This window comes from Bubalus kerabau, chromosome 12 (genome assembly GCF_029407905.1).
Source record: "Bubalus kerabau isolate K-KA32 ecotype Philippines breed swamp buffalo chromosome 12, PCC_UOA_SB_1v2, whole genome shotgun sequence".
NCBI lineage: Eukaryota > Metazoa > Chordata > Mammalia > Artiodactyla > Bovidae > Bubalus > Bubalus kerabau.
The window spans coordinates 90,258,197-90,284,440 of NC_073635.1; the positions used below are offsets into that span (position 1 = coordinate 90,258,197).

A 26,244-nucleotide genomic window follows, 5' to 3' on the forward strand; every position below is an offset into this window, starting at 1 on the left:
CCACCTGCAATAGCCAGGCCTGCAGGGAGAACGCACTGGCCAAGGTTGCGTCCCGGGCAGCTGGGACCCGCTCCTAAGTCCCGGGAACTATGAGGAAAGGGGACCTGGCGATCAGAGAAGACGACCCTCTGACCGGGACAGGAGCAGCTCTCACAGGGGGTCCTGGTCCTCAAAGCCTCTCCAAGAACACATAGTCAGAGACCCATTCATAACCAGGTGCTAACATATGGATAGCTTTCTTCTCTAAGGTGACAAGGTGTAGGAGAGCTTCGGTACCATCTCAGAAAATGTTCAACAGGAAGTTCCAAAGCACTGGAAGTCTGGATGGCGACAATCAACAGACATGGTACTCAACTCACACGGCTGTTTAAACGCCAAGATAATATGCTAGGTCATCTGCTCAAAAGGCGTGTAAGGTTAAAACTGTGAATCACAAGAGAAGCAGCAAGTGATATTAAGTCTTCTCATCTTCCTCACATTCTTAACCCAAATTGCATTGTTGAAACAGTATTTAAAACACCCCCTCCCCCCATGTTCTAGTGAAAGAACTGAGCCGTCCCTACATTAATATGTACGTACAGAAATATACAGATACATATCTGGGTGCACATACACATTCTTAAGCTTTGACAAGTTTAACAACGCAACACGAGATAACACTTAAGAAAAATACATACGTTCCTTCTTGATTTTTTCAGCTACTAGAAATTCATCTCTTTCAACAGTTGGGGCAAAGTTGCTGCCAATGACACGCACGGCATACTGGAACTGCTGGGCCACATCGGCTGGAAGGTAAACAGAGGATGCAAGTTACGGCCAGTCGGGTTCAGCGGTGATCACCTGAAGCTGCCGCTCCTTCAAGACAGCGCACTGGGCGCCACCTCGCACCTGCCCCAGGCCCTACCTGATCGGACTGAAGGGCCACAAGGCAACAGGATGAAGGGCTAAACAGAGTTTTATGGGCGAAGAAGGACGCGACAGGCCACCAGCTCTGAAAGCTGCTCAGGGCCAGAAAACCAACTGGACAAATAATCCTACGGAGCAGGCAAAGCCCCAGCCACACCACGGTACTTGCAGAGCAGGGCTTACTCACACACACGTGCACACACACACACCACGGTACCTGCAGAGCAGGGCTTACTCACACATGCGTGTACACACATACACACACCACAGCACCTGTGGAGCAGGGCTTACACACACGTGAATGCACACACATACACACACACACCACGGTACTTGTGGAGCAGGGCTTACTCACACGTGCGTGCACACACACACACCACGGGACCTGCAGAGCAGGGCTTACTCACACACTCATGCACACACATACACACACACACACACACACCACGGGACCTGTGGACCAGGGCTTATTCACACGTGCGTGCACACACACACACACACCACGGGACCTACAGAGCAGGGCTTACTCATACACTCATACATACACATACACACACACCACGGTACCTGCAGAGCAGGGCTTACACACACACACATTCACACACACCACGGTAGCAGCAGAGCAGGGCTTACGTGTGCATTCACACACACACACACACACACACACACACACACACACCAGGAGTGGCCACAAGCTGCCAACAGGGGCAGTAACTTTTGACCACGTGCGCCATTCCAGATAAGAGGACGGCTTAAACACAGATGCGTGTCGCCACGCCCTTCAGAGACCCCACTAAACTGAGAAAAAGGGAGATTGAAGGCACAAAGCTACGAGAGCAAAGAAAACAAGGCGATCAGTAAACCCTGCTGTCGGCCGTGTCTCACTGTTGGTTGAACCCGGGGAGGGGAGGCGGGAGCGGGGAAGCTGAAGACGACGGAAGGAGCCGCGGGAACTGCAGACGGGCTCGTCCTCCCGACTGGCAGCGCAGCCGTCGCAGCAGGTTCACTGTGTTCCCTCGTGGCTGACCCAGCGGACACGGCCACAAGGCAGCCGGCCCAGGGCGCGCGCGGCAGGTGGAGCTTACAGGCTGCACGCGGCCTGCGGCCTAGCGGGTCCATTGAGACGCGCAGTGCTGTAGGGGATCCTGGCTGTTACACAACCACGCATTTACAGCACGTGGGCGAGAGGGCCTGACCACCGCCATCTCGGCTAATTTGCTCTCTCCCTACACCTGCCGACTCGGCTTCTTCCAGCATGTTCCTCCATGACCACGCCACAGCCTCCAGCCTGTTGCAGCGCGTCTCCTGAGGAGCAGGCGACTCCTCCTCCTGCCCCTGGAGTGAACGCCCCTCCAGCCACGGCGGTCCTGACCAGAGCCGCAAACCCGCCCCTCGCCCCTGCCAGCCCCCAGCCCGGCTCACAGCACCAGCGAGGACTCGCTCACGTCCACTGAGACCCTCGACCTCCCCCCAGCTGCTCAGAGCGCCGCCCCGCACGCGCACACGCGCACACACACACGCACGGTGTCTTCCTCGGACACCGCCACACACAACGCAGGTACTGACACGGTGAGACGCGCAGAGGGAAGAGCAAAAGGGAGGAACGCGGGGTGCTCCCGTGGGGTCACGGGGCTCGAGGGGGATTTTCTTCCTCACGCTGCTCCACACGCAAACAATTTCCTACATCAAGAATACTTTAATTTTATAAATATTAAAAGGGTCACTGAAATCACATATTTAAAAGGAGAGCTGTGTAACTATTTTCATTAAAAATTATTTTGACTACCAGGATCCTGAGTTCTACAAACAGTTCGTTAACAAAATGCTCAGGGACGTCAGACAAAAATCCCAGTCTAAGAGTTTCATAAGCTCTGAATTTTCTCCGACCACAAATCCAGGCCTCCTCCGTACCAGAAGCACACCCCCACCTTCACACCCTCTCCACATGTCCACATGTCTCGCATGTCCCGCCTCCACAGCCACGCTGCAGTTTCCCTGTCTGTCCGCCAGCCACGCTTCCAGTCTGTCTTTCCTGTTAATGATAAAACATTTGGAAAATCCATCAGCTTTTTCTTAAACCAATCCCCAGCCCGGATGTAGGTCGAATGCCTGTGTGCCAGACACCACGGTCTCAGCAGACGGGGCGCACGGACTCGTACGGAGCAAGCGCCACACTGAGAGGATTCGCAGTGGAAAGGCCACCATCGGGCACGGGGAGGCCTCCCCGCCACCACTGTCTGGCCACCAGCTCCTCTCCCCAAAGCAGCAGCGCTACATCAGCTTCCCATGGGACCACAGGCCATTCTGATCACACAGCTAGCTGAAAAGCAGTACTCAAAACAAAACCAGAACACTGCTCTAGGTTTGTGGTTCCCAAACTTTTCAGTCTCAAGCCCCCTTTATACTTCTAAGATTGAGGACCCCTGGAAGTTTTATTTATGGGGGTTACATCTATCTATTTATACTGTATTAGAAACATAAACCAAGATTATTTTTAAATACTAATTCATTTAAAATAACAAGCCCATTAAGTACAATTTTCAAATGAAGCCTAAAGCTTTAAAAAGTAACATACCCATTAATCAACATTTAGTGAACATTTTAATAATACATGACAAGTTTTAATGTATAATACACATTCATTTCCCCAAGAGTAAGACTATTCTTTATTTGGAACTTCATGAAGAGCTCTTCATCATCTTCAAAAATCATAAAACCCAACAGCAACACCACTTGCGGCCCATGAGCTACCAAGACAACGCCCATCCCTGCCCGCACGGGGGCTCACACGACCCTCACACAGGGCTTCCAGGTCAGGTCATCGTCGGACCGCACTGTGCAGGGGACTGTAGTCCCACCTAAGCATTTGCACTTAAACACTCAACAGAAACTCCTGCACTTCTCCTTAATCTCCGACTAGAAACAGGACTACAAAGTAAGAAAAGGAATGTTGCCTCTGGCAGAGGTGAAGCGATGTAACCTCAAGGACAATGTTTCCAAAGACGGGAATACTGACTATCCAAAGATGTAATAATAAGTACAATGTTCTCCAGGGGAGGCTTAGGGGTGCTGAGACCTCCCCTGTCACTGGCTGGCACTGGGTGCTTCCAGCAAACCCACACGTGTTATAAGCAGGAAAAGGTGGGGAATAATGGTTACACTAACTTTATAAAAATGTCAAGCACCGTTAGAGCTCAGGGCTTGGCTTCTGAAGGTCTGTTGAGGCCAACTACAAATTTTTAAAAATACGAAAAAATAATTCATATGAAATTCACATAAAAAGTAACAAGCATCTATAATGCTTCAATTTCATAGTATTAAAAAAGCATATCATAAGAAAGCCTAAGGCCAGTGGTTTGTAACATCACTAGAAAATGAAGTAATCAAATGTTCTCCTTAGTGAACAAACAAAACACCCACTAATGAAACTCTTTTAAAACCTCAAACCCTGTAAAGGCAGCAATTAGCACTGCTTCTTTGCTCATGAGGTAGAACAAATTAGAACAGAACAAGGGAAGCGATTAAAGACTTATAAATTCTTCAGTGAACAGAAGCATAATTTGGAAACAGGAATACAACTGTTTGGCAATCCTAGTTGTCCAGAACAGAGGAAAGAGAGCATCATTTTAGTGTATTTTATATTTTATTCTGAGAGGATCTCATAGGTTATTTACTTTTTTTTCCTTCTAATTTTGTAGAATTGTAACTGACGTGTATCACTCTGTAAGTTTAAGGTGTGCAGGAGCCTATTTACTCTTAATTTACACAAAATTCTAAATGAGAGGGTGGTGCAGAACTTTCTGAAAAGAAGTTTTTCAACCTCCTAGAATGGGTGAAGCTAAGTCAATCGACAGGATCCTCAAATGTTAAAAAAAGTATTCTGAGAAACACGATGGGCGCCGTGAGCGTCAGAGTCCAGCTGTGACCACGGTAACGCACGGACGTGTGGCTTCACTCTGGGAAAACCGAGGGCCCGCTGGTTCAAAGCAAACCCCAGTGAAACATGACTGAGTCCCGACCACCAGGGTCAGTTTCCCGGTGTCTACGGGTATCCTCAGGTCTGGGAGATCCGGGTGTCAAATCAGAAAGGCAACTCAGAGCGCAGAAGAGCTGGGGGCAAAGGACGAGACAGCCAGGCCCCCACCCGCCTCAAGACCTCGGCCCAGGGGTGCCGGGGACCCCCCGTCTGCACTCGGGTCTGCGTTCGAGTTTCCTTAGCTTTCCCTCAACAGCCGTTTGCCCTGCCTGCTTTTTCCCCAGGCACCCCACTACTCAGCACTGTGCGCGCGCTGATTTTGGGGGCTCCCCTCCACGGCCAACAGGAAGGAGGCGGCCCTGCCTCCAGCTTCTGCACCTCCGGCACCTCGCGCAGTGCCTGCAGGTGGGGGAAGCCCAGGCTTCTTAGAGAACAGAGCGGCAGAGAAAAGCTTCACAAACGAGCGAGAGCTGTGTGGAGTCAGGGTCACCGCACGGGCTGAACCGAAACAGCCCGCGTCCGCCCCTGAGGCTATCACAAACCGCCAGACAAGTCGCGCGGGCCAATTCAAGAGTCGCGGGAGGACCAGGGGCCGTCCCAACGCTCCGGTTCTGCTTCACGTCTTCCTGCAAAACCTGCAGACTCTCTTGCCCACGCTGGTGCATAGGGCACAAATAACACAGCGCTCCAGTGCCCGCAGGGCCCTCACAAGACCGCGCCGTCGCCCCCTCCCGCCACGAGCGCAGGAACGGAGGGCAGTGACGCCCCGCGGGCCCGGGGCCGCACGGCGCTCATCCCGGGTGCCCCTCTGCCCGCACCGCGGGGACCGAGACCGCGGGCGGGCCTCCGCGTCACCCGGGACCCGCTCCTCGCCCGCGTCAGGAGGCGCCGCGCGCGGCCCGAGCAGCCGGAGAAGCGCGGGGGCGCGCGCCCGGCCCTGCGGCCTGAGGCGGCGGACGCGCCCCGGGCCGCCGTGACTCAGCCGGCCCGGCCGCCCCAACCCTGAGAGCCCAGGGGCGCAGCGCAGCCGCCCGCAGCCCCGCTACCTTCGCTCCTGCCCAGGATCCGGCAGCACAGGCTCTGCAGCAGGACGTTGGGCGACTTCTGGTCCGGGGTCGCCATCCTCGCCCGGAGCTGCCCGCGCCGGCCCCGCGGGCTCCAGGCTCCCCCACCGGCTAAGGCCCCGCGGGCAGCGCCGGCAAGAAGGGCGCCATTTTAACGGAACCCGCCGAAACGCGCGCCCCTCCCACAATGCCCCGCTTCTTCCGGGCGCGCAGGGGCCTCGGGGGCGCAGGCCTCAGAGTTCCCCCCGAGCACTGCGGCCACGGCGGAAGAGTTCCGGCTGTAGGCGTGGCAGCCGCTCACGCGCACGGTGCTCAGACGCCCCCAAACGCGCCCGGCAGAGGGCTTGAACCTGCGGGGAGCGCTGGGCGCCCAGGAGCGCCTTCACAGGGCACGCCGATTTTACAAGGTCGTTGGTTCTACTTTCATTTTGGGTGGAAGAAGCCCGTTTATGGAAGCACGAGGGTGTTATGATTTTCTACACTGGCTGAGCATCCGCACCTGCCCCAGGGTCTTGTTATTTTTCGGTCGCTCAGTCGTGTCAACTCTGTGACCCATGGACCGCAGCACGCCAGGCCTCCCTGTCCACCACCCACTCCCGGAGCTTGACTCATATCCATTGAGTTGTGATGCCATTCAACCATCTCATCCTCTGTCTTCCCCTTCTCCTCCTGCCTTCAATCTTTCCCAGCATCAGGGGCTTTTCAAATGAGTCAGTTCTTCGCATCAGGTGGCCAAAGCATTAGAGCTTCAGCTTCAGCATCAGACCTTTCTTCAGTTCAGTTCAGTTCAGTCACTCAGTTGTGTCAGACTCTTTGCGACCCCATGAATCGCAGCACGCCAGGCCTCCCTGTCCATCGCCAACTCCCAGAGTTCACTCAGACTCATGTCCATCGACTCAGTGAAGCCATCCAGCCATCTCATCCTCTGTCGTCCCCTTCTCCTCCTGCCCCCAATCCCTCCCAGCATCAGAGTCTTTTACAATGAGTCAACTCTTCACATGAGGTGGCCAAAGTACTGGAGTTTCAGCTTTAGCATCATTCCTTCCAAAGAAATCCTAGGGCTGATCTCCTTCAGAATGGACTGGTTGGATCTCCTTGCAGTCCAAGGGACTCTCAAGAGTCTTCTCCAACACCACAGTTCAAAAGCATCAATTCTTCGGTGCTCAGCCTTCTTCACAGTCCAACTCGCACATCCATACATAACCACTGGAAAAACCATAGCTTTGACCAAACGGACCTTTGTTGGCAAAGTAATGTATCTGCTTTTGAATATGCTATCTAGGTTGGTCATAACTTTCCTTCCAAGGAGTACGCGTCTTTTAATTTCATGCCTGCAGTCACCATCTGCAGTGATTTTAGAGCCCCAAAAAATAAAGTCTGACACTGTTTCCGTTGTTTCCCCATCTATTTCCCATGAAGTGATGGGACCAGATGACAGTCCTTTCTAGCTTCTTATAAAAGCGGTGTTGGCTCCTCCCCACCCCCAGCTGAGGTTCCAACACTTTGAGTCAGACAAGACTTAGCTATTGAACAACAACAGCAATGCCCCCAGCCCCAGATAACTAATCACACAGCAATGAGAGAGGGGGCCAATCTTTGGACCACCGAAAAGGCTTATATGACTGTGTGGCTTCTTGGGACAAAGACCTAGCTGATGACAAGACATTGGGGATTTCAGCAGCCACTGTGATGGGGGTTGGCTGCTGTGGTGATGACTGCAGAGAGACCGCGTGGTGTGGACTGTGCTGCAGAAAGCTGGGGCCTTGCATTTCTAGCTAGAGGCACAGTCATGGACAGAACCAGAGAGCCCCAGTAACAGCCCTAGAAGAAATCTCTTATCCTGTACCTGTGGAGTCATCAGAACTGAGGACCAGACTCCACTCCTGATTGTTCGAGTTGTAAATTATGGTGTGAGTTGAATACACAGTCCTACCAAGTCTCTCCTATTAAGGGTGGATTGCTTCTTGCCTGGAGAATCCCAGGGACAGGGGAGCCTGGTGGGCTGCCCTCTATGGGGTCGCACAGAGTCGGACACGACTGAAGTGACTTAGCAGCAGCAGCAGCAGCTAATTAAGAAGAAGTGGACCCCAAGATCTGGGATGGAGATGTTTGAGTAAACGTGATAACCCAAACTGCCTGAACCTTCCTCAACACAGCAGGATCCCCCTCCTCATGTGTGTGCAGAGTCTGGCCTTTCCTTGATTTGCTAAAGAACCAGGGTTGCTCTTCTCAGTGGCAAATAAAGCAGAATTCAAAATGACTCAAATCATCCAGAAGAAGGAATGAGAGAGTGGACAAACAAAACTCATAGAGGGAAACAGAAAGGCTTTCAGAACTCTTCATAAATCCAGCCTAAGCACACTGGTGGCTGCAGCACGTGTGTCAGTGGGTGAAACGCCCTGTAAAAGGCCAAGGTCGCTGGCATGAGTGAGGACAAAAGCAGGGTTTAATCACAGGCTATGCGAGGACCTATTTTAATACAAAGACATACACTGGTTGGCAGTAAATGAGCAGAGGCGAGATATGCCGTGAAACAGCAAGTGTGGCACGGCTGGAGTAGTCACATCAACATCGGGGACGGAGAAGGCGCTGGCACCACGCCAGTGCTCCTGCCTGGAGAATCCCATGGCACTGGCACCCACGCCAGTGCTCTCGCCTGGAGAATCCCAGGGACGGCGGAGCCTGGTGGGCTGCCGTCTGTGGGGTCGCACAGAGTCGAACACAACTGAAGTGACTTAGCAGCAGCAGAATACACTTGGAGACAAGGAGTGTCAAGAGACAGAGAAGGACATCTCGTGCTGCTGAAAGGGTCAGTTCATTGGGAAGACACACCTGTAACTGCGTGTGTGCCTGAGGACAGGCCCTCAAAGTACATGAAGCCAGTGGGACTTACAGAAGTGATGGGTGAGGATGCAAGTAACTCATTTCCACCAAAAAAAAAAAAAAAAAAAAGTGAAACTGGACAAAATTGCCCAAATGAACCAAAACATGGCACGCGGAATCAACCAGAAATGGACCACAAATTGGCAAGCACTCGCTCCTGAAGGAGTGACGTCTCCAGGGAGACACGTGCACCCATGGTCTCACCAGGGCTTTTCCAGGCCCACCGCACAACGGGAGCCAGGACAGTGTGTGCCCCCGCGCAGGGCGGCTGCCGGCCGTCAGTGGAGGTCCCAGAAGGGGCAGGCTCTGGCGAAAAGCTGTGGCTCACCAGGTGAGTTGACAGCGTGACACTGCAGCCCAAGCTTAGCCCAGAGTTGGGGGCCCACTTGGTACAAGTGGCAACCCCACCAGGATCTTCATGCTGTGAGGGTGGGTTTCGTGTCACCTTGACTGAGCCGTGGCACCCAGATGTGTGGTCAAACACTGTTCTAGGTGTTTCTGAGAGAGGGTTTGGGGGATGAGATTTACATGGAAATAGTGGCCTTTGAGTAAAGGTATGGATGGGCCGCATCTGATCAGTTGAAGGCCTGAGTAGACCAAAAGTCTGACCCTCCTGGAGGTGGGAGTCTGCCAGCAGGCAGCCTTCAGACTCAAGCTGCAACACCAACTCTTCTCTGGTTTCCCAGCCTGCAGCCCACCCTGCAGACTGTGGACTTGCCAGCCCCACACTCATGCGAGCCAGTCCCTTAAAATAACTCAAGCTCTTTCCCTCACTCTAGACAGGTGATACAGTAGAATATCGGAGAAGGCAATGGCACCCCACTCCAGTACTCTTGCCTGGAAAATCCCATCGATGGAGGAGCCTGGTAGGCTGTAGTCCATGGGGTCGCTAAGAGTCGGACACGACTGAGCGACTTCCCTTTCACTTTTCACTTTCATGCATTGGAGAAGGAAATGGCAACTCACTCCAGTGTTCTTGCCTGGAGAATCCCAGGGACAGGGGAGCCTGGTGGGCTTCCATGTATGGGGTCGCACAGAGTTGGACACGACTGAAGCGACTTAACAGCAGCACAGTAGAACATAGAACAGTAAAAAAAAATAAAATCATCCGTTAAAAATAAGGAAGAAAAGTGAACACAGAACAGGAGGAATGAGGAAACGTTTTAAGAAGGTATGTTGAAACCAAAATTGGTCACAAATGGCTTAAACATAAATGCGCTGAGTCCGCAGAGGCCAGGCACAGTCCTAACCGCAGCTCCTGAAGGCGGCAGTGCATCGGGGTGTCCCCCTGCTGCTGTGGACCTCGGTCGGCCGCCCTCAGCGGCGTTGGTTGCTTCTCTCTTTCTTGCTCTTTGGGAGGCCGTCACCGTGCAGCCCCACCGCAGGGAGGAGGGTGCTGTGGTCCGCTCCCCTCAGCGTGGAATATTCACGCAGATTCTTTAAGTTTCTTCTGCGTGGAGATTAGTTTATTCTCCCCCACTTGTTTGTTCATTCAACGATGCACTTACGTCGGTATGCACTTGTGGGTGCTCAGCATCAGATCACGCACCACCCATCTTCTTGCTCAGACTGTTCCAGCCTTGGTCCCGGGAGCCCTCTCAGGTGAATCCTGGGCCCTTTGACATTCCCACGAGGCTGTGAGTTCCTAAAAAATAAGGAGTAGACAGTGGGTTTTAGCATCATTTTAGACTTAGAGAAAGTTGAGTAGATAGCACAGAAGCGCTCATGCCCCCATCCGCCCCAGGCACACAGTCTCCCCTGTTATGAACCTTTTTCATTTGGTCATTTGGGGCTGTGCTGGATCCTTGCTGCTCTGCGTGGGTTCCTCTCTCATTGCGGTGGATGGGGCCGCTGCTCACGGCAGGGCCTTCCCTTGCCGCGGAGCACAGGCTCCGGGGCAAAGACTTCAGTGGCTGCGGCACACGGGCGCGGCGGTCGCGGCAGGCGGGCCCCAGCGCAGGGCCGCTGCAGTGCTTGCCACACGAGGGTGCGGTCCTTCCAAGGCGCGTGGCATCTTCCCAGACTGTGGATCAAACCCACGTCCCCTGCGTTGGCAGGTGGGTTCTTATCCACTGCATCATCAAAGAAGCCCTATCTACCTGCATTAGGGCAGTGCACAATTAATGAAGCAATTAATGAAGCCCAGAGTTTATGTTGGCCCAGTGCTTCGGGGTGATGGATGTTGCGAGGAGACGGTGAATTCTGTGGTCATATGCTGCTGCCTCAGTTTCCCTTATCTGAGGCTGAGTCCCGTGGGAGACAGTTTCCACGCCTGGCTACTCACCTTCCCTTCATCGCCATGTGACGAGGTGCTCTACCTTCCCCTTGACCTGGGCCAGATTTAAAATTCTCTCATTTCCTGTCTTTCATGTCACACTTGACATGGTCGGAAAAACGCATTCAAGCCACCTCCAAGGAAAGCTTTGTGATTACCGAGCTTTCGGTACACAACTCCATCATTATAAAGATTGTTAGTGAGTGATTGACTGAAACTAGTGAACAGTCTTTCAAATTCCAATGAACTTTTCAATTAATATTCACTTTTCTTTTTCAAGACCATAATGATTTGCTGTTCTGACATCAGATCAACAGAGAGAAACTCCAATTAGGCTTTGAAGACGCACATATTTCAGGAACTTGTCATCCAGCCCTTGTAAGTAGACGGATAAATTACTTTAGAAGTCAAGAAGTCTTTTGAGGCGCTGTCCGTTCTGTTATCTTGTTTTGTGAGTATGTTATGCTTCTTCTCGTACGTTTGAAACATTGGCCTCGGTTTTCACAGGCTGACACCTGACGTGGCTTTACTATACGCACCACCAGGACTGAGTCCTAACTTTCCTTCTCAGCCCAGCTTGGGAAGTAGAAATCCTCCACCCACCCTGTTTTCCAGCATCGTTTTTGCCTGTGTTCTTTGATCTTCTTTCTCTATATTTACAGTGTTTGAAGCATATCACGTTTTTTAAATATGATGTTCAACCAGGATGTTGCTTCTTTGATTTTAAACATATTTTAAATTAATTTAAAAACACTTTTAAAAGAAAATAAATGACTTTTCATAACAGGGATCTTGCTGCTACTGCTGCTGCTGCTAAGTCACTTCAGTCATTTCCGACTCTGTGCGACCCCATAAACGGCAGCCCACCAGGCTCCACCATCCCTGGGATTCTCCAGGCAAGAGCACTGGAGCGGGTTGCTATTTCCTTCTCCAATGCATGAAAGTGAAAAGTCAAAGTGAAGTCACTCAGTTGAGTCCGACCCTCAGTGACCCCATGGACTGCAGCCCACCAGGCTCCTCCATCCATGGGATTTTCCAGGCAAGAGTACTGGAGTGGGTTGCCATTGCCTTCTCCAAACAGGGATGAAACATCCTTTTTTGGATACAAAATTCCATCCTGCCCTCATCCCTACCCATTTGACCGTGCGTTTACCAACGTGGACATCCCCGTTCATCCACCATCTTGTGAACTGTTTGCTCTGTTGTCTGGGGGTGACTGGGAATACGTTGATTCTGTTGGTAGAAGGTTTGAACAACTTTTTCAAGATTCCCCAAGTCTAAGAAGAGCCATCATGAGGCGTGAAGAAGGTGGAGGTGTGCAGTGGAGAGGCTGTCCTGGGAGCTGGGGCCGCGTCTGCAGTGTCTGGCCTGAGGTCGGCACGGGGCACTGGCCACTGGTCTTTGAGACCTGGAACCTGCCTCCAGGGTTGGGGACCGGACACACCTCTCGGGTCAGGTTGGAGGTGGCAGTGGCTCCTGCCTGTCCCCCCTTGTCCTCCGCCCTATTCCATCACCCCAGGCACCGTCAGTAGGCTTGACTTAGGGAATAGATGGGCTCCAGATTGGATTCCCGTTTGCATTTGTTGGGGCACCAAGTGGGCTTCAGGCTGGATACTTAGAGCTACCAGCATTTTCTGAGACAAGCGATAGGTGGGCTCCAGTTGAAGCATTTATAATCAGCCTCCTGCTTGCCCTCCGAAGCGGAAGTAACAACAGAAACAGGGCAAACACCAGCGTTTGTCTTTTGTGAGCACGTTAAGGTAACAGTCATGGCAGTAGTCAAGGCGACGACAAAGAAGGACAAAACCCTGTGTGAGTGAAGGCTTAAGGGGTCTCCGCTCCGCCCTTTTTGGGACAAAAGAGGCACTACACACGTGCAGAAAGGCTCCTTGTGGGTCAAAAGTCAAGGGCTAATGCCAGGCCGTAATGTGTCTTGCTCTTCCCAGAAGCCTTCACTCCGAGATCCATCTTGGCTGAGGCGGGTGTGCTCACCCAGGGGGTCCCCGGGTAGGTCCGGTGTGGAAAAAGAAACCAGTAACTGGCTGAAGGGAGACAAAGCCCTGGAAGACCCGACCGACCTGAGTGCCTGGCCGCCTCTCCTCGCACCCGGGGGCGCCCGCGCGCGCTCTCTGCGCGGCTGCCCCGCGTCCGACTCGGCCGAGTGCACTGCCGCTGCGTGTGCTGCCCCGCTTGCTCTTGTGCTGTGTCTCCAATAGTGAACTTTGAACCTACATTTACAGTTTCTTCCTCCACGATAAACGCGTTTTTCACGGGGGACAAAGATCCAGGGAGAAACGGCTTCTAGCCTGTATCCTTTGCTGGTCTGGTGGCTAGGATTCTTGGTTCCCTTCCAGGCTTCCCAGGTTCAATACCCAGGCAGAGAGTTAAGATCTGGCTTCACCACTGGTCACAGCCGCCTTGCTGAGATCAGGCTGAGGTGTCCCAGGCTAAATCTGCTGCAGGCCCAGGCTGGCCCCAGTGCCCCAGAGCCCGTGATGCTACTGGGACCCAGGCCGCCTCCGTCGACTCAGGACCCCCAGGGCCTCTCCGCAGGGACCGCTGGGTCATGGTGCCCACCAGGCCAGCACAACCGCCTGGCCCAGCGTTGCCAGGGTTGTGATGGGCCCCGCAACCTGCTCTCTCTGTCCAGCACGAAATAGCCCCTCGCCAATCTCCACAAGCCCCGTCCCATTCCCCCCGTTGGCCCCCAAAGCCATGAGTCCCTCTGCCGAGGTCTCAGCTGGGGGTGGACCCAGGGTTCACATCCAGGTGGCAGGACCCAAGGGTGGTCCGTTTCAATCCATCCTTAAGACACTCCTGAGCGCTGATAACCTTTTGGAGCGGCTCCTGGGTCTTCAGCCCTTCAGTCCTGAGGAATCCGAGGACCGCTGCAAAGGAGAAATCTGATCAAGTGTTTGAAAAGAAGAAGTTAGTTTTCTGGATGATCAGAGAGCTTGGCCCCCTTTTGTGGAACAAACAAGCCGGGGGGGCCTCCGTGGGCCACAGAACCTTCGGCTGCAAACCTTCCAGGAGCTGTCGTGGCCGCTGGGGTCTCCCAGGCAGTTTGAATAGATTCTTTCTCCTGGGCTGGGGTTTTGTGCTCCGGGCTTGATTTGAAGCACACGAAATGACTGGACGGCTCACTCATTTCTATAAATACCTATCCTGCGTTACCTTGGCAGCAGCAGAATTCAGCTCATCTCTGCAGAGTGGAGAACAGCATTTGCTCTTGGTCATAACAGTCTGTTTGCTGAGCCTCCCAAGGCAACGAGACAGACCCAGATCCCATCGTGCACAACCCCACTGCTTGTTCTTTTTACGTAAAATTGGCTTGAGAGTGTTTTTAAAGATATGGCTGGGACCCACAGGGCAACGTGAAGCACAGAATCGAAGCGTCTTACACACTAACGCTTCAGTGTGCACAAACCACACACCCGCACAGGCCCTCCCCGGGGCTCACATTCAGAATATAATGTAAATATAAAATTACCATGAGGATATTCCCAAGGCAAGGTCTGCAGTCTGAAGCCTCCCTGTGTGCAAACTCAGCTTACGGTTTAGAAGTTACAGACGTAACACGACGTTGGAAGCCCACTGCATTTCCATGAAAGATTATTTTCTCTATAAAAGCAACAGACTTACTAAAGCGCAGGAAGAGCCCGGAGACCAGAGGCAGGTTGTCTGGCGCCTCTGCTCCTGACAAGGGCTGGTGGTTTAACTCCTCCTTGCCCACTTTCTGATCTGAAAAACAAAAGCTGAGGTATTTTATGAATTTGGGACTCTTGTTGAAAGAACCGAGAGGACCACACCTCGTCCACTCTGACCTCATCTGACCTTGGCTCCCCAGCGCCCCTCACCAGCAGTCAGAGAAGCACTTCCCAAGAGTGCTGCGCTGTCTGCAGCGCCCACGGCTGCCTTTGGGCTGTAAGGGGGCTGCTTCTGAGTTTCCTTCTCCTCAAACTAGGCAAGTCTTTGTTCTTTGTGGGTAATTTAATTACTACTTCTCTATGTTTGGGAGAAATATCCATAAAACTCAGATATGCAGATGACACCACCCTTATGGCAGAAAGTGAAGAGGAACTAAAAAGCCTCTTGATGAAAGCGAAAGAGGAGAGTGAAAAAGTTGGCTTAAAGCTCAACATTCAGAAAACGAAGATCATGGCATCTGTTCCCATCACTTCATTGGAAATAGATAGGGAAACAGTGGAAACAGTGTCGGACTTTATTTTGGGGGGCTCCAAAATCACTGCAGATGGTGACTGCAGCCATGAAATTAAAAGACACTTACTTACTCCTTGGAAGGAAATTTATGACCAACCTAGATAGCATATTCAAAAGCAGAGACATTACTTTGCCAGCAAAGGTCCGTCTAGTCAAGGCTATGGTTTTTCCAGTGGTCATGTATGGATGTGAGAGTTGGACTGTGAAAAAAGCTGAGTGCCGAAGAATTGATGCTTTTGAACTGTGGTGTTGGAGAAGACTCTTGAGAGTCCCTTGGACTGCAAGGAGATCCAACCAGTCCATTCTGAAGGAGATCAGCCCTGGGATTTCTTTGAAAGGAATGATGCTGAAGCTGAAACTCCAATACTTTGGCCACCTCATGCAAAGAGTTGACTCATTGGAAAAGACTCTGATGCTGGGAGGGATTGGGGGCAGGAGGAGAAGGGGACGACAGAGGATGAGATGGCTGGATGGCATCACTGACTCAATGGGTGTGAGTCTGAGTGAACTCTGGGAGTTGGTGATGGACAGGGAGGCCTGGCGTGCTGTGATTCATGGGGGCGCAAAGAGTCGGACACGACTGAACTGAACTGAACTGATGTTTGGTAGATTTGTTTTGCTTTGCTTTTAAACTTAGAAGCCATTAATAATTCAGGAGAGGGGTTCCCTGGTGGCTCAGTGGTAAAGAATCCACCTGCCAACGCAGGGGACACAGGTTTGATCCTTGGTCCCAGAAGATCCCTCGTGCCACAGGACACCTAAGCCCGTGAGCCACAACTACCGAAGCCAGAGTGCCTGGAGCCTGTGACCCGCGACAGGAGAAACCACAGAAAAAGAAGCCTGCCCACCGCAGCTAGGGAGTAGCCCCTGCTCACCAGGACTGGGGAGCCCCGCGTGCAGCAGTGAGGACCGGTGCAGCCATAAACAAACGCGTAAGTAAACCTTTAAAAAAAAGAATTCAGTATAGCAATCCTACACGCGAACATCACCCACTTATCTTGCCCAGTTTTTCACCTTTGTTTACAGATGGGGGTCGAAGGTGACGTGTACACGAAGAGGCCGGGGGGTGGCGGGGGGTGGGGGAAGAGACCTGACTTTGCTCCCTTTACAGCCAGACTGTCGTCCCGCTGACTTTGCTCCAAGCCAACCCTCAGCTCTTTAATCGTGAGACCATCCACTGTCTCTGATCAGATCACTGTTTCTCCCTGGGCTCTCAGAGCAAATTTCCAGACACCACATCACTGCCTAAGCTCTATTTGTGGAACTCCAAACAGCATTTTAGCCGTAACCCGATAGGATTTCTTGTTTTCCTGGGAGAAAACAATCCAATCAATGCCAAATGCTTTGTTCTAATTTCTACTAGGTCTTATTAGGTTTTACCCCATTTTCCATAGTGTCTTGGCATTGTGGCCTCTTATTTTCAATTTAAGCATTCATTTTGTATTTCTAGAGTTTTCTTTTGTCATCTTTTTAGTTGGGGAAATGGTATCCATGTATTAACTTACAAAATTGTTTTTATTTCAGTGGCAATATATACATATGATTATTTTAAAGTAGACTTTTTTCTGCCCCCAAAATAGCAAATGTACATGGAAAAATTGAGAAGCCACAAAAATACCTGAAGGATAAAAATCAGGCATAATTGTGCCCACTGGGACAGCCCCCATTAGTCTTTTCTTTTTTAAGATTTTTTAACGTGGACATTTTTTAAGCCTTTACTGAATCTGTTACAATATTGCTTCTGTTTTCTGTTTTGGTTTTTTGGCTGTGAGATGTATGGGATCTCAGCTCCCCAACCAGAGATCGAACCTGAGCCCTTGGCATTGAAAGGCGCAGTCTTTACTACTGGACCACCGGGAAGTCCTCCTCCAGCAAACTTGTTTTGTGCATTAATGTCTTAGCATCTACACGCCCAGTCCTCCTCTGGCCCTGGATGGCCATGGAGCATTGTGTAAGGACATGCCACAGTTCACGTGACGAACCTTCCTCTCCCCCATCTTAGAAGTCCCGTTGCTTTCAAACGCTTTGTTATTATATGTAAAGAACATTAAAGCCAGTGAAGTCAGCCTTGGACCCAAACTGTCGGCTGAAGTCCATTTGGAAAGCTGCGAGTTCAGAGGAGACCCAGACACTGAGTCTTTGTCAGAGCCGTGTCCCTGGGGATGGCGTTCTCTTAGCCCGTCTCCTGAGCAGGCAGGGTGTCGGGCCGCCTCCACTTCCTAGGCCAGCCAGGCAGCACCACAGGGCAGGGCCGGGGGGGCAGGGTGTGGGCGCACGCACGCTTCCCCCCCCCCCTCATGCCGTGGACCACCCACGGGACACCGCAAAGGCTCGGCCACACTGGAACCGTGGCTTTCTGGCCGGGACGGTGGAGGCAGGCACACTGCGAAGGGGAACACAGCTTAATGCTACCCAGGCTGAGCTCTGGTTGGTGATCCTGAGCATCTGCATGTTACATCTGTGCTCTGAGACAGCTCTCTTCGCCAGGCCTCCCTGATGAGGATATTGTGACCTCAGCTGTAGAAATAGGGAGCCTGAGGCTCAGAGAAGTTGAGGGTTTTGCTTAAGCTGGCACAGTGCCAAGTGGTCAAGCAGCATCTAGGATTCATGTCTCTTGCAGGCTAGGTTCTTTCTGCTCTTAACACACTACCTAAGAGTAACTGTAAAAGAAACCTAAATAACTAACTGGAATGTGATTTTTAAATCTCTATTTGATGAATGATGGCCTATAAAATGACTTCCCTGGTGGCTCAGACAGTAAAGCGTCTGCCTACAATGCAGGAGACCCGGGTTCAATCCCTGGGTCGGGAAGATCTCCTGGAGAAGGAAATGGCAACCCACTCCAGTATCTTGCCTGGAAAATCCTGTGGACGGAGGAGTCTGGTGGGCATTGCTTCCCAGGTGGCGCTAGTGGTAAAGAACCTGCCTGCCAGTGCAGGAGACACAGAGACATGGGGTCAACCCCTGAATTGGGAAGATCCCCTGGAATAGGAAATGGCAACCCACTCTAGTATTCTTGCCTGCAGAATCCCACGGACAGAGGAGCCTGGTGGACAACAGTCCATGAGTGAGTGAGTGCGTGAGTAAAATCACTCAGTCATGTCTGACTCTTTGGGACCCCACGGTCTGTCCATAGAATTCTCCAGGCAGGAATACTGGAGTGGGTTACCATTCCCTTCTCCAGGGGATCTTTCCGACCCAGGGATTGAACTTGGGTCTCCTGCATTGCAGGCAGATCCTTTGCCATCTGAACTACAGTCCATGGGTCTGCAAAGAATCAGACACAACTGAACACGCTAACATAAAATATATGAATACTTCTAATTTTAACACTTCATTTAAAAATTAGGTGATAAAAACATAAATATAAAACTTATTAAAGATAAAAACTTCTTAAAGATAAAATTGTGTATTAAAACATTTTGCAGGGCTTCCCTGGGGGCCCAGTAGTTAAAACTCAGCACTTTCTCTGCTATGACCCAGGTTCAGTCCCTGGTCAGGGCATGACGATCCCACAAGCAAAAAAAATATTCTTTGCCAGTTGACATCTGCCATGTCAAAGCTGCTGTCTCTGTATGCTTTTTTAAAGCAGCATGCTATTTTTTCTTCCCAGTGAGTGCTGTTTCCTTTCCAAAAGTCCCCTGTGGGCTGTGTGACAATTTAAGGTTCTTTGTTCCTGGGAAATGATTTGGAACTCTTGCTGCAGGACATACAGTAGAAACATTTTTGAAGGAAGAATTCACTACGTGGGATGCAGAAATCTGACAGGATCACTAGGTGGAGAGAACGTAGTTTGGTTCAGAATTTTCGCAACTCTTTCCTCCATTCTGCAAACCCGCAGAGGACCAGCGAGGACTCCCCTCTTTGTCTTTATAGCGCCGGGCCACCAGCGCCCCCTAGAGGCCCGAGATGGGCTACCCGCGGGTAATCGGGAGACACGCCGGGTGATGGTGCGCACTGCGGACGGTCTCCGTGAGCCTGCCTAGTGCTGCCCTCTGCTGTTCAGAGGGGGGAATTGCCACCGGGATACCTGGGCATTGCAACTTAACCCTGTCAACCGGCTTTAGAGAAAAAGCTAGCAGTTAATATCCTTCACTTTTCTATCTGGCCCACAGCCCCTGCCTCACTGCAAAGAGCTAATCGGGAGTGTGTTTTTGCTGTGTCAAATGAATTGAATGCTATCTTCAAAAATGATGTTGGAAGAGTCTGTCTCATCTTCAGAATGCTTCTGAGACTTTCACCTGCCGTCAGTAAGAGAAAGGAGACGGCGAAGTGTATTGAGGCTTCACCAGAAAGATGGGGCTTAGTGCCTGCTAGTGGACGTATGACTCCGAGCAGCTTTCTCATTCCAACTTCAATTTTCTAATTTTTAAGATAGAATGAACATATTCACCTTGCCAAACTTTGAGAGGATTCAACAAGTTAATGTTTAAAAAAATACCTGATAAACGTTTGAAAATTAGAGTTTATATAAGAGGTTATGGAATCCCTACTAGTAGATTCAAAAATTCACTATTTGAATTTTTCAGGATTACATTAAAAGGAACAACAGATTAATTTTTTCATTGAGTCTATTTAAAAAGGAAGCCTACTTCAGCACTACATGTATGCGAATATTGTATTATTACTTGTATTAAAATTAAAGATGAAAAGTAGCAAAACTTCTAAATATATAAAATTATTTCAACAGTCATAGTACTTAGTCATTCTGTCATACCCAACTCTTTCCAACCCCATGGACTGTAGCCCACCAGGCGCCTCTGTCCATGAGATTCTCCAGGCAAGAATACTGGAGTGGGTTGCCATGCCCTTCCCCAGGAGATCTTCCCAACATAGGGCTCACCTGTGTCTCCTGCACTGCAGGCGGATACTTCCCCATCTAATCAACGAGCAAGAGTCTGGTCTGTAGAGATTATTGATTCCACAGCAGGGATGGTTTTCTCTGCAGGGGGCGCCGGTCAGTGTCCAGAGCTCTGCTGCCCATCTGAAACACACGAGTCACAAACAATGTCACAAATATTAGGTGAAATTTCCAGAGCCATGTTGTCAGTGTGGAAAATTATTGTCAGTTAGTGAAGATTGCGTTGTCTTTCATCTCACTTTCTAAAGGAGAGCATTCTGGCCTCAGAGCCTGCGGTCCTAAATCTGAGTCCAAGTCTGATCACCTCGCAAGCACCTCTCAGGTGCTGGACAGGGTCTTAGAGACGGACGTCTTAACCCAGCGGACACAGAGGCCAGCAAGCCGTCCCTGCCGGGTGCGGCCGGACCGTCCCCTCCGCCCCAGCCCAGCACACGCCCTCTGCTCCCTCTTTCCCCACCGTGACTCTCTGCCGTTTCTCTGACCCTGGTGTCAGACTTGGCATCTTCCGTGATGATTTAGGAGGCAGAAGACAAATGTCACACTGAATTTTCATTTTATTTTTCTAATTACAAAGTGAACACATGCTTCGTAACCTTTTGACCTTGCTGAAATATAAGCAGGCCACAATGGGATTGAAAGGGCCCCCACAGCTACTTTGTCACTGAAGATGAACGTGCAGCGCGTCAGAATCTGCGGAATGCAGCTAACGCAGCGCTGACAGGGAAACTTCAGAAAATAAGAAAAGCTTCAGGCCAATAATAGAAGTTCCCAACTCAAGAAATTAGCAAAAGAAGGCCAAAACAAGTGCAAAGCAAGAAAAATGAAAAAAAAAAATGATAAAGGCAGTAATCAATATTATTTAAAACAGAAAAACATCAAGAAAATCAATGAAACACAGTCAAAACAAAATTGACAAACCTTTAGAAAGCCTGAGAAAGATAAATAGAATACACAAATCAGCAATATCAGGTATAAAACAAGAAACATAACTGCAGAGGCTGTGGTCACTAAAGGACAAAAAGGGAGCTATGTGAACAAGGCCCATACATGTGACAACTTGGAAGAAAGGGGCCAGTCCCTCAAGAACTGCACACTGCCAAAAATCAACCGAGATGAAGTGGACAACTTGAATAGGGTTACAGCCTTCTTAAAAAACTGACCTTGCACTAAAAGTTCTGAAAAGGAAATATCCAGAGCCAGATGGCTTCACTAGTAAACCTCAGCCAACCTCCTCTAGAAAATGGCAGAGAAGGGAAGACTCTGTGAACCCAGTGTGAGCAAATACCATCCAAAATACACAGGGAGCTTCTACAACTCACCAACCAAAACACACAAGTAATATGATTTTAAAATGGGCAAAAGGCTTGAGAGGCATTTTTCCAAAGAAGACATACAAATGGCCAACAAATACAAGGAAAGCGGCTCACTAGTCATCAGAGAAATGCGAGTCAGAGCCACGATGAGAGACGCTGCCCACCTGTCAGGATGGGCAGCATCAGAAAGTCAGAAACAGCCGTAGCAAAGGGACGCGAGCAGTGTGGGTGTGGACGCAAGCCGGTGCCACCACCGTGGAAAACAGCATGGGGGGAGGTCCTCGACAATCAAAACGACCACCCCACTTCCGGGTATTTATCTGCAGGAGGTGGAGTCAGGATCTCAGAGTTGCTGGCTCCATGTTCCGTGCCGCCTGATCCACACTAACCGGGGCCGGGAGGCAACTAAGCCTGCATCGGAATGAGTGGACCAAAGAAGCGGAGCACGTCCCGCTGGATGCTATTCAGCCAAGAGAGAGGGGACCCTGCCGTTGGCACCAGCAGGGGTGGGCCCGAGGGCGCTGTGCAGAGTGACACCCGGCAGACAGAGAAAGACAAACGCCGCACAATCTCACGAATCATGATGTCCCAGAAGTCCAGCTCATGGAGACAGAGAGTAGAGGGCCGGTTTCCAGGGACTGGGAGGTGGAGGAAATAGGGGAGGGAGTATTTCTCAAAGGATACAGACTTTCAGTTATAAGAGGCATGAGTTCTGCGGATCTGGTGGTCAGTGTGGGAACCGAAGCTATTAAAACTGTGTCGAATATTTGCAACTTGCTAACACTACAGACAGGAACTAACTCATTGGAAAAGACCCTGATGTTGGGAAATATTGAAGGCAGGAGGAGAAGGGGACGGCAGAGGACGAGACGGTTGGATGGCACCACTGACTTGATGCACATGAGCTTGAGCAAACTGTGTGAGACTGTGATGGACAGGGAGGCCTGGCATGCTGCAGTCCATAGCGTCGAAAAGGGTCAGACGCGACTGAGCGACTGAACTGAACTAAGCACCACAGAGTTTAAATGTTCTTGCCACAGGTATGCACACACAAATGGTAACTGTTTAGAGTGGTGGGTGTGTTAACTCATCTGATGAGGTAATCATTTATACATGTATCAAATCATCCTGTCCTGCCCCCTAACCTTACACGGTGTTACTGATCATTACATCTCAATAAAACTGCAAAGAATGAAGGTCACACATAAACAAGCAAAAATGTGTCCTTCGCATTTATTTTTATCCTTTAAAATCTTCGTGTCTCAACACACAGCTACAAGCTCCTTTCTATATATACATAAAAAATGCGCGAAGGTATTTCAAAGGAAGGAAAAAAGCTGTTGTTTATTTTAGGTTAATGAGCATTACCTCGCTCAGGAAATGTCCTTTCTATCCACCTCAAGTTCCTTTTAGCATCTGGTTGAGATGAAGAGAAAATGGCCCTCTGATATTAAATCAATATCAAAGAAGGGGTGTTTTAGATCAGGTTTCCCTCCGCCAGCGTCGTCTTCGCGATAATGCTTAGAAACGGTGCTGCGGTCCCTGCCAGCGGCAGACTCAAAAGTGCAATTTTGGCAAAATAAATAAAATGATGGTTAAAAAATGATTTTCTTCTGCAGTGATCTCATAGGTCACCAGATTGTAATCAAGGACACATTTCTTGCAAGGCTTGTAGCACGCATGGCAGATGGTTGGGAAGAAAAGCCATTGTCGTATATTTAAATGATGCAGGAGATAAAAGACAAGAGGCGACCACACTTACTGTGCACCTACTAAGCGCAGGAGTAACATCTCCCAGCAGCCCCAGAAGACGGGATCGCTGGCACTGTCCGCCATTTCCAGTCCCGGCTGCACAACTGCATGAAGAGGCCCACGACCCCACCGGGGTCTCGGGGGCCTGGCCCAGGGCGGGTGCTCTGTGTGCAGCCCAGGCCCCCCTCCTCTTCTCCGTAGAGCCTCGCTCTCAGCCGCCGCAGTACCGAGGCACCTTTCTGCTCGCTGACTCCTGCCTGCTTCTGGCCTGTGTACGCCGCTGTGCAGTGTCCCTAGAGGCCACCCCCGACCTGAGCCCTTGGTACTGACACCCTGGGGCCATCCCCCAGCAGAGGCCCACGACCACCGCCCGCCCAGGACCCCTGAGGCCAGTCTCACACCACCCTTGACCGAGTCCTGCAGAGTCTGGGCAGGCGGTTGATATTCAACCAGGAAAAGAAGTTCAAAACGCAGCTAAAATGCCAGCTCGCAAGTTTTTCATTCGCATCGCTTTTCACTGTGGACGCTTCCCTGGAGCTGGGGATGAGAGGAGCTTCCCGGCCCACCTCACAGGGTTGGGGCAAGGAGACGGCTCAAGCAGCGCAGAGCCTGCCCCGGAAGGTGAACCGCTTCCCCAGACGCTGAACCACCGAGCAGGGCGGCAGCTGTCGCTCCCGAGGACGAGGCTCGGGCGGCCTCCAGGGAGCGGACCCACGAGCGGCGCTTCCCCGCCCCGCGGCCAGCACCCCAGTCCCCATCACCTCCCATCTGCCCAGATGACTGCCTGTGTTCAGGACCATCTCCTTCCACGGAGTCAGGACCGTGGTCCCCCGGGTCCATGGAGCTCCCATCACTGTCCTTGCCTCCCCCCGGGTTCCTGCTCCATCAGCCGCCCCTCGAGGAGCAGAGCACCCAGGTTCACACCCTATCTTCACTGAGAGTTTATGTTCCGTGTACACACAGCATCGTCATTCCCCCACCCACCAACTCCGGGGCTGCTCCCAGGGTGTGGACCCCCACACGTCTGGACACCAGAGGAGCCCTCGGGAATGGGTCTCAGGTGCCAGGGGCGGTCAGCTGGCCCGCCAGCCTGTGGGGGCCGAGTCCGCGCTCTGCACGGTGCCCTTGGCTCTCGACCTGCGGTTCATCCATTGGACCATGAGCTCCTGGAGGGCAGAGGCCACGTCGTGTTAATACCTGCCTCCCCTTATCGATGCATTGCCTTTCAATAAGTGTTTGCTATGAATAAATAAATGAATGCTGATTAAATAAAATTCAAAAGGCACTCAGGGGAAAGACCATTCATGAGTCATAAATATTTTGAGGAAGGGCCAAGGCAGAAGCATCCGTAAGCGCTTTGGGAGGCTGAGAAAAGGCACCTTTGCTCCTCACTTTGTCCCCGTGCAAGAGCAGAAGTGCAGTCTGATGTTCCTTAGTTTGGAACATCACCAGTAAGTTGAAAGTTGTTTTCCTCTGAATCGATAGGCCGTCAACCAGCCTTCAGCGCTCGCCGTTTCCGGGCAGCCTCTCCCCACGAGGTCGTCATCGCAGAAGCCCGAGGTCCACCGCCCAGGACTCTGTCCCCACGGTGATGGCACGTGGGCTCCTCAGGCTGACCCCAGGGGAGTGAAACCCTGCTTCCCTGCACGGGACTTTGCATCTCAACCACTAGTCACGTCTAAAGCCTTCCAAACCTCCCTGGTGTTAACTATATGATCAGGGGCCCCATGAAATTACTTGCTGTGAAAAATTAATGGCTTCTTTGGAAAGTACTAAGTGTGTCTTTTCCAAACTAAATAAGTTTCCCCAGGTTCTGGGATCTGGGTTTAGGGTCAGTCTGTTCACTCTTCTGACCTTCCTGGCTTTACAGAACTCAGCCTTGCGCTCAAAGGCTTCCGTGTTCAGACAGGTGACTCCGTCCTTCCAGCTTGCTTTCTCGCGAGAGGTGATCGACTGCGGCTGGTCTTTGCTCAGCACATCTCTCACTCCCTCTGTGCCCGGGGTGGACTATCAGCGTCTCCCCAGCAATTCCAGCATGGACTTCACGCACTTTGTCCCAGAGGAGGCCGGAGCTCCTCCCATCCACCTTCAGCAGCTGTTTGGTGACCTGCGGCATTTCTCTGTACTCACTGAGCTCATAATCTGTCTACAAGACACCAGAGCATTTTCTATCTTCTGAATTTCCTCCCATAACACATGCAAACAAATCACTCACGAGCCCCAGCAAGGCCCCCTCAGACCTTCCAGTTTTCAAAATGCATTTGGAATTGCTTCTTCCTTACTTCAAGTGGTTGGCAAATCCAAGGGATTATGGAGTCAGGAAAGACCTAGATGTCTCCTATGGATTCTTTTTTTTTTTTGCCTGTGTGACTTCCCTGGTGTCTCAGACAGTAAAGAATCTGCCTGCAATTCAGGAGAGCCAGGTTGGGAGGATCCCCTGGAGAAGGGAATGGAACCCACTCCAGTATTGTGGCCTGGAGAATCCCATGGACAGAGGAGCCTGGCGGGCTCCCGTCCATGGGGTCGCACAGAGTCAGACACGCCTGAGCAACTAGCACACACACACAACATTCAATTATTTGCGCAGCTATTTTTATGTTTCAGCACTGTTTCGATGGCACATTATTATGACTGGCTCATCTAAATAATGAACCGCGGCTAAATGGATTTATTGGGGAAAAAGAGAAATGTGATCTCGACGACTCAGATGGTGGTGTATGCTCGCAACCAGAAGAATTTGTTCGGCCAGTGAGTGAAGCACAGAACACGCAAACTCATCAGTATCTTAGACAAACCAGGACAGCTCATCTGTTATGACGAAATGATGTTCATTCGGATTTTACTGGTTCTATAGCTTTGTCTTATTTAGTTTCCTATAAGTATAAGGAGCTCATACATAATTTAATATTTGTACATATTTGAAGTATTAGTTGCTCAGTCGTGTCCGACTCTTTGTGACCCCGTGGACTGTAGCCCACCAGGCTCCTCTGTCC

General features: G+C 51.1%; 1 protein-coding gene across 2 annotated transcripts in view; it reads right to left on the reverse strand.

Moving 5' to 3' along the window:
- The window catches only part of TUBGCP3 (tubulin gamma complex component 3), a 36,121-nt gene extending 29,925 nt beyond the window's left edge, over nucleotides 1-6,196 (reverse strand). For both annotated transcript variants that reach the window (XM_055543049.1, XM_055543048.1), the window contains exons 1-2: nucleotides 5,929-6,196; nucleotides 678-785 (exon numbers count right to left, since the gene is read on the reverse strand). In XM_055543049.1, the coding sequence (XP_055399024.1) occupies nucleotides 678-785; nucleotides 5,929-6,004 (184 nt within the window). In that variant the 5' untranslated portion in view covers nucleotides 6,005-6,196. The remainder of the gene's footprint in view (nucleotides 1-677; nucleotides 786-5,928) is intronic.
- Nucleotides 6,197-26,244: the final 20,048 nt, after the last annotated feature.